Source organism: Sander vitreus, chromosome 9, assembly GCF_031162955.1.
Source record: "Sander vitreus isolate 19-12246 chromosome 9, sanVit1, whole genome shotgun sequence".
NCBI lineage: Eukaryota > Metazoa > Chordata > Actinopteri > Perciformes > Percidae > Sander > Sander vitreus.
This window is the reverse complement of record NC_135863.1, coordinates 8,325,925-8,343,605: the sequence shown is the minus strand read 5'-3', so window position 1 is coordinate 8,343,605 and position 17,681 is coordinate 8,325,925. Positions and strand designations below refer to the sequence as shown.

The window sequence follows — 17,681 nt, the reverse complement described above, 5'->3', positions numbered from 1 at the left end:
TACTTAAGTAAAAGTACTACTACCACACTGTAAAAATACTCTGTTACAAGGAAAAAAAAAAAGTCCTGTATTAAAATTTGTTAAAAGTAAATGTAAGTACCATCAGGAAAATTGTACTTAAGGTATTAAAAGTAAAACTACTCAATGCAGAACAATCCTCACATTTTGGAAATGATCAAAACTGTTCTGTCAACCAAAGTGTTTAATCATCTAATCAGTTCAGTTTTACTTGTAGGCATGAATATCGTTGGGCAGTTTAATTTATAATAAAAAAAAAACATCGTATTTTATTAACTACATGCATTTTGTGTTCAAAAGTCTTAATTTGTAAAGTAATGAGTATCTGAAGCTGTCCTATTAATTTAGTGGAGTAAAAAGTACATTATTTCCCTCTGAAATGTAGTAAAGTAGAAGTAGAAAGTGGCATGAAAATAAAATACCTGATTTATTATTAGTAAAGCTGGGAAAGAATATGCCTTGTATGAGGAGTGGCACATTATGTATATTCAAATAAACATTTTCTTTCTTTGTGCTGGAAGGAATCTGGAGCATTGGAAAAAAAACATGCAAACACAGGGAGAACATGCAAACTCCACACAGAAAGTAAATATTGGGCACTTAAGCACTAACAATGCTGCAGAACCAGAATCTTTATGCAAATAGATGTAAAAACAACAGCACATCTCCCTCGTTTTTTTAATATTAACACAGGTGTGGCAAAGCAGTGAGACACTAAGCTCCAAAGAAATGTTGTACCTATTTAAAGAGAGTAAAAAAGACAGCACATGATTTTCATGGTTAGTTTTTTGACTCACTGGTAGGACTTCAGCAATTCCTTGGTTGTAGAAAAATACATTCCTTTTAAATCTTTTCTCCATTGGCACAGTTTTTCAAACCAAAATATTTCAATATATTCTGTACCCTGAAAAGAGGAATAAGGTTCAACATATAATATACAATATGACTGGAGACACCTACATTCATGTCAAGTTAAAAAAAGATCCTCTGGTGGTGTAAGGTATGTGGTGACCCACCTGTATATACTTTTGCAGCAGACATAAAATCAGTGTTTTACAGGTGTCATACCTTGATTCTATATTTCTGTCTAATGGCAATCCTGAATAACAAGGCTACGAAAGGCACCGCAAACAGAGGTATCCCAGCAATTTCTTTTACAAACTATCAAAGAGATACCCTGGAAATCCAGAGTTTTTGCGAGAGCACAATTTGAATTTTCTCAGCAAGTCACTCTGGCATTGAGTAATGATGCTCATCAACTATGCCCTTGTAGCCGAGCTGCACCAATCACATCGGTGTATCTGATATAGGCGGGCCAGAGGTGAGCTAAACAGATGACGACAGTTTAATCTACCAGTAAACTCCGCTGGTAGCTAAAGGTATGGGGCTCTGGATACGTCACCCCGTGTATTGTTGTGATTGGTCGTAGTGTTATCCAATTGCGTGCAGTGTGATTTTCAGGATTTCTGGATTTCCAGGGTATCAAAGAGATATGTTGCACCTGGATTAGAACATGCACAATGCAATGACGTAACATATGTAGATCAGTTACATAGCTTGCTAACAATACAGCCATGTAAAATGTTGGCTCTTCCACAAAAAAATATCTGCATTAATGACCCAACCTCATTTTAGGATGGTTTGAGGTGAAATTGCCAGAACGGGACTTTGATAGAATGTTTTCTTTCATCTTGCAGCCATCTTTTGTTACTTAAAATCCATGCAAAGATCCATGGAAACTGCAAATAACCCCAGCTCTCTCTGTATTTGTTTCTATGTTTAGAGGAAGACATCCCATCATTATGCATTCATTCTGCAGTTGTGGCTGAGGTGACTGCGAGAGCCAAAGCATATCCATACTCAAACCATTCAGTGGCTCCTGTTGTTCTGTATCAAATTATTCCAGTTTTTAATTGAATTTGTCAAATGTCTTTAGACCAAGACCAAATACTACATGACAAGTGATTCAAAAACTAGTTTTTTATTCATAGCCCGAAACAGAACCTTTCATGAACCAGGCAAACCTAATGGTGTATACCCCTATCTGCTGGTCAACAGTGGTAGAGCATTGAAATATCCCACTCAAAGAGAGGTAGACATGATTTAAATATTACTATGCAGTAATAACTACTTGTGGTGTCATTTCTACAGCCACTGTGGAAGAGCCAACAGGGCATCCTTTCCACAGCCCTTTCATTATGAATACACCCAACCACTCTTTTTTTCAATTCAGCAATGCTCTCAAAGGCCGTGGTCATCTCATTTTACACAGAAACTCAAAGATTTCTAACATATTTTGCATTGCAAAGCAAGCTTGAAAGGAATATCTTTCTGTGCTTTAACACTGTAACTGTAGGTTTCTCTGTAGATCTAACCTTTCTAAAAGTTGTCCCTTAAAAAAAAAAAAAAAAGAAGAATCAGTTTTTAAAAAATACAGTACACCGCTGCCATTCATTTTTGTCTGTGAAATGCTGTCAAGAAGTTAATTAATTACTGCATGTCTGTTCTGGTTAGGTCATGCACCTATATGTCTACTAAAGTCACATATTTGCTTCATGTACAGGAGAAAGACCGAGCCATTGGTCTCTTCTTAACCAGCTGTTTAGGCACCACTGTTTCCAGAAGCCTCCTCACTAGGACCATTCTGCCTGTCCTGATCAGAGCCCTGGATAACTCTGTGACCTCTGCTGTGTTCGTCCTGTAAAGGCACCTCAGCTCAGACTTCACAATGTCCTCAGGGTACCTCTCCTCAGCCTTTTGCACCCACAGTTCCAGCTGGGTGGTGGCTAAGCTTGGGTCAGGGCCTCCCTGCATGAACAGTTTCAAGAGTGCCTGTAGGAGGCAGCGCAGGGCTGTGGTGTCTGTGCTCCCTGGTCTCTCTAACTCCACAGCCTGTTTGAAGCAGTCTGCAGCGTTCTGCTCCTCCCCCTTCAGCAGGAGGCAGCGTCCTCTGAGCACGTGGAGATCCGGCAAGCTATCACCCAGCTCAAATTGTAGGGCATGGGACAGACTCACCATCGCACTGTTCACTGCTCCCTCATCCACCAAGAGACTCTCATGGAGTGCATCTACACCCATGTAGTAGTACACCTACAGGGACAGACATAGATTTAAAAAAAACCCTATTGCTGTAGAAAATCACTATATATTTTCCATTAGTAGTTTGTGTTGTTACCTGTGCCATCTCCAGGTGAGTCCGCAGACATGGACGTACAGTCAGGACCTTGTCCAAGTCTTTTCTGGCCTCAGTTAGTTTCTGTCGGTCTGGGATTCCACCATGACCATGTTTAGCCTTCTCTAGGTCCCTGGCGTAGAGCATCATATTGATCTAAAAGGAAAACGTCCAGTACCAGTCAAAACCTTGGACACGCTTTCTCATTCACTTGAATGGGAGTGGCGTGTTCTAACTTTTGACTGGTACTGTACATGAAAAACTTGCACTATAGACCTCTCCGTTTATCAAATGTATAGAAATGATCAATTTATGCAATAGGAGTATAAACTTCACTTTTGCCACATAAACTACATACAAATACAGTGCACAAATAACCATTTATAGTTAACACCAGCTCAGTACGAATATGTGAATGCTGTGCATCTTTCAGACAGTTTAAATGAATGCAAATTCTCAAGCATTAAAGGGATTTCAATTGGTAATTGACTGAGTTTTGCCAGCTTGATTTTGGCACTGACTTGACCGGCTGCAGTACCTTGGCACGGGTGCAGTATGCCTGCCAGTTGAGCTCTGGGTCTGGGAGCACGTTTAGAGCCATGTTGCAGATCCCTGTGGCCATCTCATGTTTGCCCAACAGAAAGAAGACCTTTGCCAGGAGGTTCAGGGTGAATGCGTCATCACTGGCCAGGTTTATGGCCTGAGGTCATATTGTATGTTATGGTGAAAATATGGAAATATTAATAAATTAAATGAAATCTCTTGACCTTATTATTAAAACAGATCTATTTCTGTAAATGTGTGTATTTCAATTTGAAACAGGTTGTTGGTGGGGATAGACACAATGTAGAGGTTCATTCAAATGGGGTAAAAAGGGGACAGGTATTAAAAAAAGCTACATGTAGGTGTGGACTAGGCCTAAATGTGTGAGTTTACTTACAGTTCCATAGCAGGATAGTGGATCAGAGGCTGAGTAGCCACAGTCATGTATAGACATGGGCACAGTAGTGAACTCTTCCTTCCTCTCCAACATGATGCCAACGTAACACCAGGCAAGAGCTGAGGGGAGAGCTCCGAATCAGTTTGTTTACATATGTATTCATAGAGAAACAATAATTTAGAAACATATTTACCTTTGTGTTGTGGTTTCTCAGATTCTAGTGTTTCTTTGAGAAGCTTCAGTCCCTTATTGTAGTGAGGGAGTCTGGAGTATTCAGAGTCCTCTTTGGTCTTTACTATTTGGTCCAGTCTGCAGGGAGAAAATGACTTAATACACATTACACATCAAGTGGTATAGTGGTTATCGTGTGATAATGTTGTTTTGTACCTTATATAGATGGTTGCCATTTTAAAAGACCAGCTTCGTTTTTCCTCTACTGGTAGCTGAAAAACAACAAATATGCTTTACTAATAATCATAAAATGACATTTGTTGGGCAGGAATACATATTTAAGTCTTCAGGTACATGTCCTGTGTAACATTGTTTAGTTTAGTTTTATATCCATATCATTGTAAGCTAAGTTTGATATTCATTTATAAATCTTCTGAGCATCTTGCTATGCGGTGAGGATCCCGAATGCGTGCCACTATATTCAATTAGAGAACATGAGATGTACATTTAGGGGCTACTCAAACACATTTTCTTAGATAAGGGGGCCTTTGCTCTCTTACTTGAGAAAATGTAACTTTTCGACCATACCTGACTAAGACTACAACATCATATTTGTTTACACAAGCCTACTGCACATACTTAGTGACTCATTAATGACTGGTGTATGACCCTGGGTGAATATTCCGCCATAGGTTATTTCTAATTCTTACCTCTGTACCATTGTGCTGTTATTGAATTTATTTTAAAAAAAAAAAAAGAAAAAAAAAAGATATCTAGTATTAAGTGTTTTTATTACAACTTAACCATCTAACATCAACTTAAACCCATGTCATCAAGTTTTCTTCTAATGATGTACATGCACTGAAAACAATAAACAGATGTTTGAAAAATAAAAATACAAATGGTCTGAGCACAGCCACATCCTATTACTTCAGTAAAATTTTGCATGTGAAATGAGTCATAGAAGAGAAATGAATCATATATATCTAAGGATTACCAACACTGCATGGATGGAATACCAACAAATGAAATGCTGGAAGGTTATGAGTCATTGTTTCAATGCTCCTTACATTTACAATTTACATGTTAATCTTAAAATACAATAAAAAAAACATTTACAGAGTATTTATTTATTTAATTTTAGTATTACTGTATGTATCTCACCAGCTGACCCCCATAGTCCAGGGCTCTGTTGTATAGTGTCAATGCTGCCGTCAGTCTGTCTCTCAGGTCGTCCTCACTGTCCATCTCCACATCGTAGGGATAAACGTAAGCCTGCTCAGCCAGGCAGCGGGCCGCCAGGAGCCTGGTCTCTTCCTGAGAGGCCTCTCCCCCGTCTAAACCCATAAGGTAGGAAACTTTCTCCACACACTCGCCTGCATCCAGCTCTCTCCCCAGCTTGTCGTACACGTAGCCCAGGTTGGCCCAGGCATTGAGGTTCCCAGGGTCTTCTTTACAGATGCTTCTGAAAGGCCAAGGGACAGAGAGATGGAATGTTTGTTATGCAGCTTCCTGTGATTGTGGCCTCAACTAGTGTGTAAGATTACTGTGAGCTTATGGTCTTGATTTTTGTTTTTTACTATAGTTGGCAGAAGGTCAGGTTGTGCTTTTGTGCTGCCTTTTCCACTGCTGTGAAGGTCCTCCATGTGGTGGTTATTGGTCAGCTCACAGAGTTTAAGTACTGTATACTGTATATAGTAAAACACATTTCAACCTGTGTGGTGTTTCAATTGTAAAGATGCTACGACATTTTAAAAACACACACTAGTCGAGATCTCTTGCTTAATGAATATTTGAAATATTCTGCCTTTATAAATTACTAAATGACAGTGTATCCTCACCTGAATATTTCTTCAGCTGTGTCCAAGTGTTCCAGGTGAAAAGCCAGCAGACCCAGCAGATTTCGAACGGCGTACTGTAGATATCCAGCTTCAGCCTCTAGCTCACCTCGCAGGCTCTCCTGTTTTAAATAAGTGTCCCTGAGTCTCAGCTTCACAGGCCCAACAGGATCACAGTTAAGGTTGAGGTCCAGGTGGAAGTGGCCAGGGATGTAGTCCATGTCCTCCATGAGAGACTCAATGTCCTCTTTGCTGTCTGCCTCCATGGCCTTCTGCTCCTTCTCTCCACCGGCTGTTTAAAAAAGACAATAAATACAATAAGAAATACTGCTTTCTTATATTTTATATTACCTACGATTCTGCGCAAGAAAATACCTTGTCCTCCTCAACCTACAGTTCAATCTATTATCTAGCGACAGCATTCACTCACCCACTCTGGACACACAGGTGCAAACGGGTCGAACAGGTTAGGCTTGGGAGTGACTATAGGGAGTGGAACAGCTAGTGTAAGGGAAAAATAGTGTATAACTATGGATACATATTCTACCCACATTTTTTATTGTATCAACTCCCCTTTTTGATTCTCATCCATAAATTCAGAAATCTTAGTAGTCATCTCTTTTCATTTTTTTTTTCTCCAAAAAGAGATTGTATCACATGGTTTGCTCTTTGTCGCCTTTTTCTTATTTGGCTCTTTAACAAAAGCACCAACTGCCATTCCTTGAAGTCCTTTCTGACAGTATGATATTATTTATGTCTTGTAAAAAAAATGGTTTTGAAGTCTTGTTTGGGAGAATGATTCAGTTACTCTCTGCCCCTACCTGTGTCAGCTGTTGGCAACAGAAGAATGTGACCCATCAGGAACAGTGCGACTGGGGAAACACTGGAGGAAACTCAATGAAACTTCTGTTAGCTACTACTTTAATCAATGACATTCCATTTCATTATCAAAAATAAGTTAATTACAAATAAGTTCTGCACATGTTAATGTGTATATATCATAGCCTATTCATATCGCACAGTTCATACTGTTAATACTGTTCATACCGTATGCAGTATATCTTTAACTATTCTTAACTATCCCCTACTATTTATTATTTATATTTTTATTATTTACCCCAATACAGGTACATTACTCTGCGCTTTACTGCTTTTTACACTTCTGGTTGGATGATAAACTGCATTTTGTTGTCTCAGTACTTATATGCAATGACAATAAAGTTGAACCTAATCTAATCTAATCTAAACTAAACAAAAAAAAAAAGCATGCAGCTGTATGATGAGCTGTTGACCGAACATGCAAACACCTAACGGAGATATGCAGATCCTCTGCGAAAAACTTTAACAAAAGCAAACATTGACTGTGAATCCTCACTATCCTGCAAGTGACAATGCTATCTTGGTAAAACCAGATAACGCACATGATACACACGTTTTTGTTTTAGAATGGTTTTGCATACAAATCCAAACTCTTCCACCAGAGGGTAACCTTGGATTATAATAAACCATTCTAACAAGAAGGACAGGGTGTTAAGCATTTTAAACTGACTAGTACATGCCATGTCTCCATGGGCTTTACAGACCCACATCAAAAGTGGTACCCAAGCAAGTGCAAGCTCTCCAATGACTCCAAAGAGCCTCAGCACAAAAGAGACTGTTAGAGAGATAATTCAAAGAGAGATCAGCCATCCTCTGACAGCTGGGGTACAATATTAGCCACAGATAGGAACAAATCAATAACAAAAAAGTACAGGAGGATTATACTGTATAATAAGTGCAATTTATCGGACCAATATAAAATATGTTTAAATTGGTGAGACCCAGGAAGTTATATCATATCCAAAATCCAGAAAAGTTAAATACTCAGGTGGCCGGGTTGGTTCAGTGATAGAGCAGGCGCACATATACTGGTTTATGCCTTGACGCAGTGGTCAAGGGTTCGAATCCGACCTGTGACGATTTCCTGCATGTCTTTCCCCTCTCTCTCCCCTTTCTCACCTAGCTGTCCTGTCAAATTAAATGCGGAAAAAGCCCCAAAAAAGTTAAATCTCAATACAAGTTGTCTACTACTTCCCTGAAAAGTCCATTCTCAGTGTGCACGTGGAAGGTTTTAAGTTTCCACATTACACTTGTGTAAGATGCATACTGGGCTGTATTTGGCTTTCAAACTAGTCACAAATTCCTGTTAATTCTAACAAGTTTTAAACTGACAATTGAAACCTGTCAAGGTCTAACAAAAATGTAAGTAATAACAAGGACAACTCTTTTTTTGAGTGGAGGGGGACTTCAAAAGTCAGATAGCTGTTCATCACAGTCCTGAGTACGACGGGGGCACAGGTTGGAGGGATAGGGGCAGGAGAGTGATGTTAGATCAATCAAATAGTTACTCAAAGATGGGGGAGGTCCAGGCTTTCTGAACAGAAAACAACAGCAGTCCTGTCTGAAAAGGAAGGAGTTTGCATGAACAAATCACAACTAGCAGCAGTGACCATCAGCACATAGGTCACGAGAGGAGTTTTAAGAACTTTGATATTCAAGATTTTTTGCATGATTTGTTTGCATGTGACTGGGATAAACTTTTTTTAATACCCAATGTGAACTCTGCATGGCAGTATTTCCATACATTATTTTTAAAGATCATGAATAAGCTTGCACCAATCAAGAAATTTAGAGTGAAGGGCTGCGATAATCCTTGGTTCACTGATGAACTGTCTGAGCTTTTTCATGAAAGGAATTCAGCTTGGGCCAGAGCTAGAAAAACTGACCAAGAAAAGGACTGGGTGGCTTTTAGAGCCCTGAGAAATAGATGTACAGCCCTGGTTCGCAAGGCACAATCTGAGTTTTATCTTAATTAAACAACAAAAAATCTAAATAACCCAACTAAGTTTTGGAAAACCATCAAGTCGTTGTCCCCCACTCAATCATCTAATGGTTTCCCGAACCAACTAACAATAAATGAAAGGCAAATAACCAATAGAACCGACATGGTAAATTGCTTTAACAAGCATTTTGTATCAGCTGGATTCATTGGATTTTCTGATCAAAATCTTTTAAACGTATGTCACTCAAGGGGAGACTATAGTCCTAGTTTCAATTTTACGCCTATTACGAGTCATGAGGTATTAATGGCCCTGAAAAAACTGGATACTTGTAAATCTGCAGGGCCTGATGAGATTGAGCCCATATTTTAAAATTTTGCAGCAGAAATCATTGCTGACCCATTGACTAATATTTTAAACGTATCACTGTAACATAATATTGTTCCTGAAGATTGGAAATCTGCTCTGGTTTTACTAATGTTGAAAGGTGGTGACCCATCTAAATTGGACATTACCGTCCAATTTCTAAATTATCAGTGATAGCTAAGATTTTGGAATCTATCGTCAGTGAACAATTAAAACAGTTCCTGGTTAGTAATAATATTCTATCTCTTTTTCAGTCTGGCTTTAGAAAAAAAATCATAGTACTACCACCGCTACTATGAAAATACTTAATGACATAATCAGTGCTCTAGATGATCGTAAATCATGTGCTGCATTATTTATTGATATAACAAAAGCCTTTGATACAGTCAATCATGCTATCTTATTATCACGGTTGGCTTGCATTGGCCTCTCTGATACTGCTATAGGTTGGGTCAGTAGCTATTTAAATAACAGATGTCAACGTGTACTTCTAAATGACTACATGACATGAGAAACTTACTGTTAACTCTGGTGTACTGCAGGGCTCTATTCTGGGGCCCTTGCTGTTTACAGTATATATTAATAACCTCAGTGAAAATGTTATGAATGCAAATATACACTTATATGCTGATTATACCATTATCTATTGTTCTGCAAAATCACCTGCTGAGGCAATTTTAAAGCTACAAAAAGCATTTGAAAATATTTAGCTCAATCTACATGCATTAGTTCTTAATGATCAGAAAACTAAATACATGTTTTTTCCTGGACCTCGTAAGCCTGGACCTTCCCTGCCTCAGCTCCACACATTACAGGGCAGGCCAATATAATAAGTTTGCTCATACAAATACCTGGGATTTATATTGGAGAAAGACATGTCTTTTAAGTTGCATATTGAGCAGTTACTCACTAAATTGAAATTAAAGCTGGGTTTTTACTTTAGACACAGTTCTCGCTTCACACAGAAAGTCAAGAAAAAGCTGATTGAATCTACCTTTTGCCAGTTTTAGACTATGGAGATGTGTTTTACAGACACTCCACAAAGACCCTGTTGAAATCATTGGATTCTTTGTATCATTCAGCACTGAGATTTATAACGCATGCAAAGCACTCTACCCATCACTGTATATTATATGAAATGGTAGGTTGGCTCTCACTCAACAGAAGAAGGTTCAAACATTGGTTGACCTTTGTGTACAAATCAATAAGTGGACATACTCCTTCATATTTAACTACACTTTTAACACTTAGTAGATCTGAATACAATCTTAAATCAATTAGATACTGTATGATGTTCCACAAACTAAAACAGAGTTTGACAAAACTGCTTTTAGCTACAGTGCTCCAACTTCATGGAATGACTTGTAAAATCAGCTAAAACTGCAGGTTTTTATTTCACATACTGAATTCAAGTCCTACTTAAATCAGATATATCAACATGTCTGCGCTTGTTTTTGTAAATGTGTTCTGTTTTTATTTCTTATTTATTTTTGCAGTCCATCCATGTTTGTCTGTTATTTGTTGTCTTAAAGTGTATCCTTTATGTGCTGCCTTCTTGGCCAGGGCTCACTTGTAAAAGAGATCGTAATCTCAATGTGATTCTTTTCCCTGGTAAAATAAAAATAAAATTGAAAAGGAGTACTTTTAATAAACATGCAGGATTTTAATGTGGTTGAAACTGGATAACCTGGAGCATACCCACACAAATACAGAGAGAATAACCAAACCCACACACAAATGCATCAGTCAGGTTTGAACAGTGCTGAACCACCTATGTTAACCCTGAAACAGATTCAGTTACTGTCAGAGTGTGTTGCATAATGGGTATTTGGTACTGCAGATATGGATCATCGTGGGCAGCCTTTTCGATTTGTACTATGTGGGTGTACAGAAATCTGAAAAGTTTCTCCTCTCGACAACCGTTGCCATGGTGGCCATCGTGGATACCAGGCTGATAGCATGGTAACATAATGGTTACAGATGCTTGTTTGTGTGGTTGTGCACCCTCCGAGCCAAAGACAGAATATACAGCATTTTGCTCATAAAGGCTCCAGATTAGATGATAGATTTTACATCCAAGCAGCCAGGAGACAAAACAAATGTATTATGGGGAAAGATGTTGACCCCTAATAATCCCTCTATTTTCAATCTTTTCCTTTCAATCTAACCCCTTGTTAACCTACTTAATTGTTTTGGTGCTTGTTTTAATTTTTGGCACAAAGGACAGTGTATAACTGACAAAGAATAATATACAGACAGTCAGGGATGAGAATGGAAAGGCTTCCTGGGTATATTGTGAACAGTATGAACATAAGCAAAGATGGCAACCTCGCAGCATCAAAGTTCTCTGAAATCCTTCTCTGCAGAGACATTACATTTATATTGACAGGAGTATAGTAGGGAAATTTGGGGCCCCTCACGGCATGTGACACTAAACACAAATTATCATAGGATAATCATAGGATCACAGGAAGCCTTATTAATCCAGACTTCATACCTTCTCTCTAAACTGAGTTCTGCTCTGTTATTAATGCCTTTGATGCATGCACATTCACTATTTTTTATATGTTCCAAAGCATTATTAACAGTGGAAGGACTTAATGATTAAGTATCATATTGTATGTTCTCCATGTCAAACTGAAGACTGGTATCCAGGCTCAGTAGCTGCTCTGCCATATCACAAAGAGTAAAACAGCCCTAATCCACTTCAGACCCTGAATCCTGCTTTTAAAGTATTGTTATTTAATGCACAGGTCCCCCCCCCCCCTTTACTGCAGACTCACCCTTTATCCATTATTCCCCTGAGACACACTTGTACATGCAATTAGTGTTATAGCTGAAAGCCCTCTGCCTTTCTAAGCCACCTCATCACTTTATTTCCATTCTTAGTCAGCTTCTCTCTGGCAGCTTGAGTGAGTGTTTGTACTAAAAAGCAACTCTTCAGCTCTCCAGAGGCCTTCTCTGAATGCAGATCACACAACTGAATGTCTCTTTGTACTGTCCCAATGTGTAATAGTTGTATATGTTAGCCCATAACATCTTTAGGAAATCTAAACAGAGCAAATTTAACAAAAATTGAGAGTATTGATATTCCTTTTCATGATTTGTTTCATCTGTAATCAGTCAGCCTTATTAACAAGGCCCCGGACCCCCACTGACATTGACTCTAAACCCCACCACCCAGTCACTAACACTTTGCATTAACCACCTACATCCTGGACTATACACTAGCCAGTTACACATACTATATATTTTTACACATTCTGCACTAAACCATTCAGCCCCTTTCTTCTTATGTTAAACAACTATTTTGTATATTTGTTTCTGTATTTATTGTTTATTTCATATTAATGATCACTTTGTTTGTTTATGTATGCACCAACCACCAAGGCAAATTCCTTAACTGTTACTTACTTGGCAATAAATCCTTTTCTAATTCTGACCTCTTTTTCACATACTTCTATTCCATCATACGTAGGAATTGGGACGTTAAAGACCTTTTTTGCCATGTGTATTTGTTAGCACATGGATAAAACAATCTCCAGATAGCTATAGATTTGTTAGCAAATTTTAAAATACTTTCTCTCCTAAACCATAAAAAAATATCAGGGGGAAAGAATTACCAGACACCCTATTTAATTTCCTAACTGACAACATATAATCTCTATTGCCCCAAACTATTGCCAAAACAATACGTCAGCCTACCAGTCTCATAACTGTGAGCTTTCAACCTGATGAATTATGGCAGCCACTGTGCTCATGGTTCCACATGCGGAGGTCCAGGCCTGTTGAGAAAACAATTGCCTGGACTGAGTCTGGGTAGGCTGGGATAGAGCCTTCATTAAGAGCCACATATGGTGTAAGTGTGTGTAGGCTATGTGTATTTAGAGTAATGTGATAGTCTTTAGTAACACAGACATCTGTCATACTTCATTACACTTTTTAGACACAGGGGCGGAATAGATTAAACAGTTAGACTAAACAGCTTCTTAGTGAATTTTTTAGCTTTAAATTGAGTGTTGGTAAAATATTTAATACTGCATGGATAGACTTGCTTTACAGTACAGAATGGATGGAACTATATAGCCTGTTTATGCTGGGGTTGGTTTTTGTGCCAAAGACTGTTTTGGTGTAAAACTAAACTGATGTACAAAGGAATTTTTTTATTTTTTTTATTTAATAATATATATGTGCGCAGACAGTTTATTTAATGGTCTAAACATAGGTCCGACTTTTATAGTTCATAGGTAGCCAGATGTTGAGAGAGCCTGGCAAGTATGTTAGTGATGACAGGAGTGGCGTTTTTAGGTGGGAAAAGAATGGTGCACAAGTTGACATAATGTGCTTTTTCACATTTCCTACACAGTTTAACACAGGTGACCCCACTAACACAGAACGTTTAGGGAACGTTGGGGAACATTAGTTTCTGGTTCCCTAAAGGTTAGTTCGAACCAAACCAAATTAAACGTTCCCCTGTGGTTGCACTGTACCTCCACACAACGTTCCAATTTGGTTGTTTTTGGTTGTTCTGAGTGCGGTTTTGAAAATGTTTATTTATACCAGCTCCATTTAAGTTTTTGAAGTAGCATATAAAAGGTTTGCAGTAACTTGATTTAGATTCACTCAAAAATGATTGGTCTTATAAAATCTAAGTAAGATAAACAACACAGCAAATGATAATAATATAATGTATTACAACTAAAACTAACACCATTCATTTTTCCATAGCCTTGATGAGAAGCTGGATGAGCTGCTCATGCTCTTAAGGAGCTCCCAGTCACCTCCCTCTGCTCCAGTTGATGACATGTTGCTGTCGCCCTGCTCAACAGTCACTGAGCTGCATGAGTTCCGACAGGAATCTCTGTCAACAAAATGGTAATTAAGTGGCCATAGTCCTGCCCTACCCTGCCCTACGAATAACACTATATAATTGCATAAATTCTAATTTGTATTTCTGTATGTTTTACAGCAACTTTTCCTGACAACCCTTGGAGGTTCGACCGGAGGTACTGCCATCCGTCGCATGCTACGGCGAGTGCCAACCAATGACGTTCTAAAACCGTATAGCCTGCGGAGCAGAAAGGCAAAAGAAGGACCTGACAATCTGCAGGGTTATAACAGGCAGGTGTTATTTTATTGTTCACATCATTATTATGCTTAGCTTGGCTGATAAGAGGTTTTAGTTTGACTTGTAACTTTGCTTCATTTTGACTTCTACTCTAGCGGCCTCCCAGAAAAACTTCCCCGCGCTGACTGCAGCAGATGTGGAGGACCCCACAATGCTCCTCCCCCCCTCACAATATCCTAACAGCCCAGTGTCAAAGGTGGACTCATTCAAGTTTCTGGGCTCCATTTCCCAGGACCTGAAGTGGGAGTCCAACATCAACGCCATCCTTAAAAAGGCTCAGCAGAGGATGTGCTTCCTACGGCAACTGCGGAAGCATGGCCTACCACAAGAGCTATTGGCCATCTTCTACACTGCTGCCATCCTCCTGCCTCCTCCCCTCTGGCAGGCGCTACAGATCCCTGCACAGAAAAACAACCAGACACAAGAACAGCTTCTTTCCCACTGCCATCACTCTCCTGAACTGCTGATAAGTGGGGTCATCCCCACTTTGGCCATTCACCTACACATTACATACTTTATCATTCCAATATGCATCTTTCACACTACATTTGCACTCTACATCCCATTCCATTGTTTTTTTTCTTCTTATTTGTATAGTTTCTGATTGTTATATTATTTTTTAGGCCTTTTATATTTTTTGTATTTTGTTAATTTTATATTAAAGTTTTAAATCCCATCAAGTTTGCCTGTTGCCTGTTCATTCCTGCCAATATATAATAATTCATTCCTGCTCATGCACAGACAGTTTAAACTAATAATAAAATTGGTACCACAGTCGTTAGTTATTTAAAGGTTAGGGGAATGTAAAAAATAATGTTAGGGGAACTGTAGTATATGGGAGGTGTTAAATATGACTCACAAACCAAGGGATCATTGAGCCAGTGAAGTTCTCCGAGTGGGCCGCACCGATTGTGCCTGAGTTAAAACCTGATGATTCGGTGCGCATCTGTGGAGACTACAAACTCAAGTGTCGAAGCTCGAGCAGTACCCAATACCGAAATTGGAGGACTTGTTTGAGAAGTTGTCAGGCGGCGAAAACTTCAGTAAACTAGACCTGAGCCATGCGTATCAGCAAGTGATACTTGATGAGTCATCCACACCATATGTCACTATTAATACACACAAAGGTCTGTTTCAGGTGAATCGTCTTCCATTTGGGGTCTCCTCCAGCCCAGCCATATTCCAACGACTGATGGAGAGTCTGGTGGCCGGCATCCCGAATGTGGTTGTCTATTTGGATGACATTTTACTGATGGGCCAGAGCGACCAAGACCACCTTGCAACATTGAACCAGGTGTTAACACGGCTGCAGGAAGCTGGTCTTCGCCTAAAACGCAACAAATGTGTGTTCATGGAACAGGAACTAGAGTTCCTTGGACATAAAGTGGACGCCTCTGGTCTTCATCCGTTGCCACATAAGGTCAGGCCAATACAAGAAGCACCCGCTCCGACCAATGTCACAGAACTGAGAGCATACCTGGGACTGCTCAACTACTACAACAGATTCCTGCCAAACCTGTCAACATTGTTATTACCTTTACATGGACTGTTAAGAAAGGAAACCACCTGGAAATGGGAGGCAGAACAGGAGAGAGCTTTTGAGGAGTCTAAGCGACTCATGCAGTCGTCCGATGTGTTGGTGCATTATGACAGCCAAAAAGATCTGATCCTGTCCTGCGACGCTTCTCCTTACGGAGTGCATGCCAAATGGACAGGAGAGACCAATCAGCTTCATGTCCAGGACACTAACGTCAGCTGAAGCGAACTACTCTCAACTGGACAAAGAAGGTCTGGCAGTAATGTTTGGCATTCAGCGTTTCCACAAGTACTTATATGGTAGGATGTTTGCCATTTGCACTGACCACAAACCTTTACTGTCTCTCTTCAATGAAATAAAGGCAGTGCCCCAAATGGCTTCTCCTCGTATACAGCGATGGGCAGTAACCTTGAGAGCATATGAATACGAGATTGTTTACAAGCCAGGGAAATACCATAACAATGCAGATGCATTGAGTCGACTCCCTCTGCCTCAACAGTCCGTCAAGGGAGTACAAGAGGAACGAGTGCTGATGATGGAGAATGTGACCCTTGTGTCGGCAGCGGAAATGAGCAGATGGACAAGCAGAGATCCTGTGTTGTCCAGAGTGGCACAGTTCGTTCAACGACCCAGCTTTCCAACCATATGCTGTGAGGAAAACAGAGTTAAGTGTGCAAGATGGATGTGTACTGTGGGGCTCTCGCGTAGTGGTGCCACCGCCAGGGCGGGACGCCTTGGTACAGCAGCTACATCACGGGCACATCGGCATCACTAGAATGAAAGCTTTAGTGCGAAGCTACTTCTGGTGGCCGAAGTTGGATGCAGACATTGAAGCTGTAGCTAAAAGATGTGTTGCATGCCAAGAACACCGCAACTCACCAGCTCCAGCACCACTGCATCCCTGGGAGTGGCCGAGCAAACCCTGGCAAAGGTTACACATTGACTATGCGGGACCTTTTATGGGACACATGTTTTTGATCTTGGTGGACGCCCATTCCAAATGGATGGATGCTTACCCTGTAACGACCGCAACGTCAGCCATCACGATTGAATGTCTAAGGAAGAGTTTTAGCAATCATGGCATTCCAGAGACAATTGTGTCAGATAATGGCTCATGCTTTGTGAGTGCGGAGTTCAGAGAATTCATGCAGAAGAATGGGATTGAACACATCACTTCTGCTCCTTATCATGCGTCCTCAAATGGTTGTGCTGAGCTCGCAGTCCAGACATTCAAGTCAATGATGAAGAAGGCAGGTGTCGGTAGCCTGACCACTAAAGTGTCAAGAGTGGTGTTTAGTAACCGCATTACACAACAATTCAGCCGTAATAGACATTCATCCTCCAGGTACTCCAAGGCAATCACCGCCTTCGGCTGCACCTGCACGTCGGTCGGTGAGACCTGTGTCGAAGCCAAGTTATTTGAAGGACTATGAGTGTTAAAGTAACTGTTGCTCAGAGTTGTGGTTGCATGAAGAGTATTTACACATTATTTACTTTGTTTCAGTGTCAGAATTAATTAGGGGTGACTGATGCAGGTTAATGGATTTTGTGTAAGAAGTGTTTTCGGTGGGAATGTTGTTCCACTGGCAGAAGGTATTGGCTTAAGGGGGGAGGAATGTAGTATATGGGAGGTGTTGTATATGTCATACTGGAGTGTGTCCCTAGGTGGCAGTAGGTGTTCATCTGGGGCAT

General features: G+C 40.0%; 2 protein-coding genes across 3 annotated transcripts; one reads left to right on the top strand and one right to left on the bottom strand.

The window, feature by feature from the left end:
- Positions 1 to 1,054: 1,054 nt before the first annotated feature.
- Positions 1,055 to 6,590, bottom strand: ttc22 (tetratricopeptide repeat domain 22). 2 transcript variants are annotated; one of them, XM_078258549.1, is made up of 9 exons: positions 6,570 to 6,590; positions 6,143 to 6,431; positions 5,466 to 5,766; positions 4,518 to 4,573; positions 4,324 to 4,439; positions 4,131 to 4,249; positions 3,729 to 3,890; positions 3,194 to 3,346; positions 1,055 to 3,108 (listed from the first exon to the last, which is right to left on the bottom strand). In XM_078258549.1, the coding sequence occupies exons 2-9, from the start codon at positions 6,403 to 6,405 to the stop codon at positions 2,572 to 2,574; spliced, it is 1,707 nt and encodes a 568-aa protein (XP_078114675.1). In that variant the 5' UTR covers positions 6,406 to 6,431; positions 6,570 to 6,590; the 3' UTR covers positions 1,055 to 2,571. The 2 variants fall into 2 exon arrangements, with proteins under 2 accessions (XP_078114675.1, XP_078114674.1); XM_078258548.1 differs by having other exon boundaries at positions 6,515 to 6,587.
- A 4,661-nt stretch (positions 6,591 to 11,251) lies between these two features.
- Positions 11,252 to 17,422, top strand: LOC144523938 (uncharacterized). The gene is given in 8 exon segments (XM_078259909.1): positions 11,252 to 11,286; positions 14,053 to 14,152; positions 14,294 to 14,435; positions 14,548 to 14,769; positions 15,320 to 15,412; positions 15,415 to 16,150; positions 16,152 to 16,613; positions 16,615 to 17,422. Coding segments are annotated over 8 exon segments (2,598 nt in total).
- The last annotated feature ends 259 nt before the right edge of the window (positions 17,423 to 17,681 follow it).

Bases quoted from the DNA above. Each gene is read 5' to 3' on its own strand.
- ttc22 (XM_078258549.1), bottom strand. From the start codon at position 6,405: ATGGAGGCAGACAGCAAAGAGGACATTGAGTCTCTCATGGAGGACATG. The intron at 4,250-4,323 runs GTAAATATGTTT...CTCTCCCCTCAG, and splicing joins TGAGAAACCACAACACAAAG to CTCTTGCCTGGTGTTACGTT. The intron at 3,347-3,728 runs GTACTGCAGCCG...TTTTCCTTTTAG, and splicing joins CATACTGCACCCGTGCCAAG to ATCAATATGATGCTCTACGC.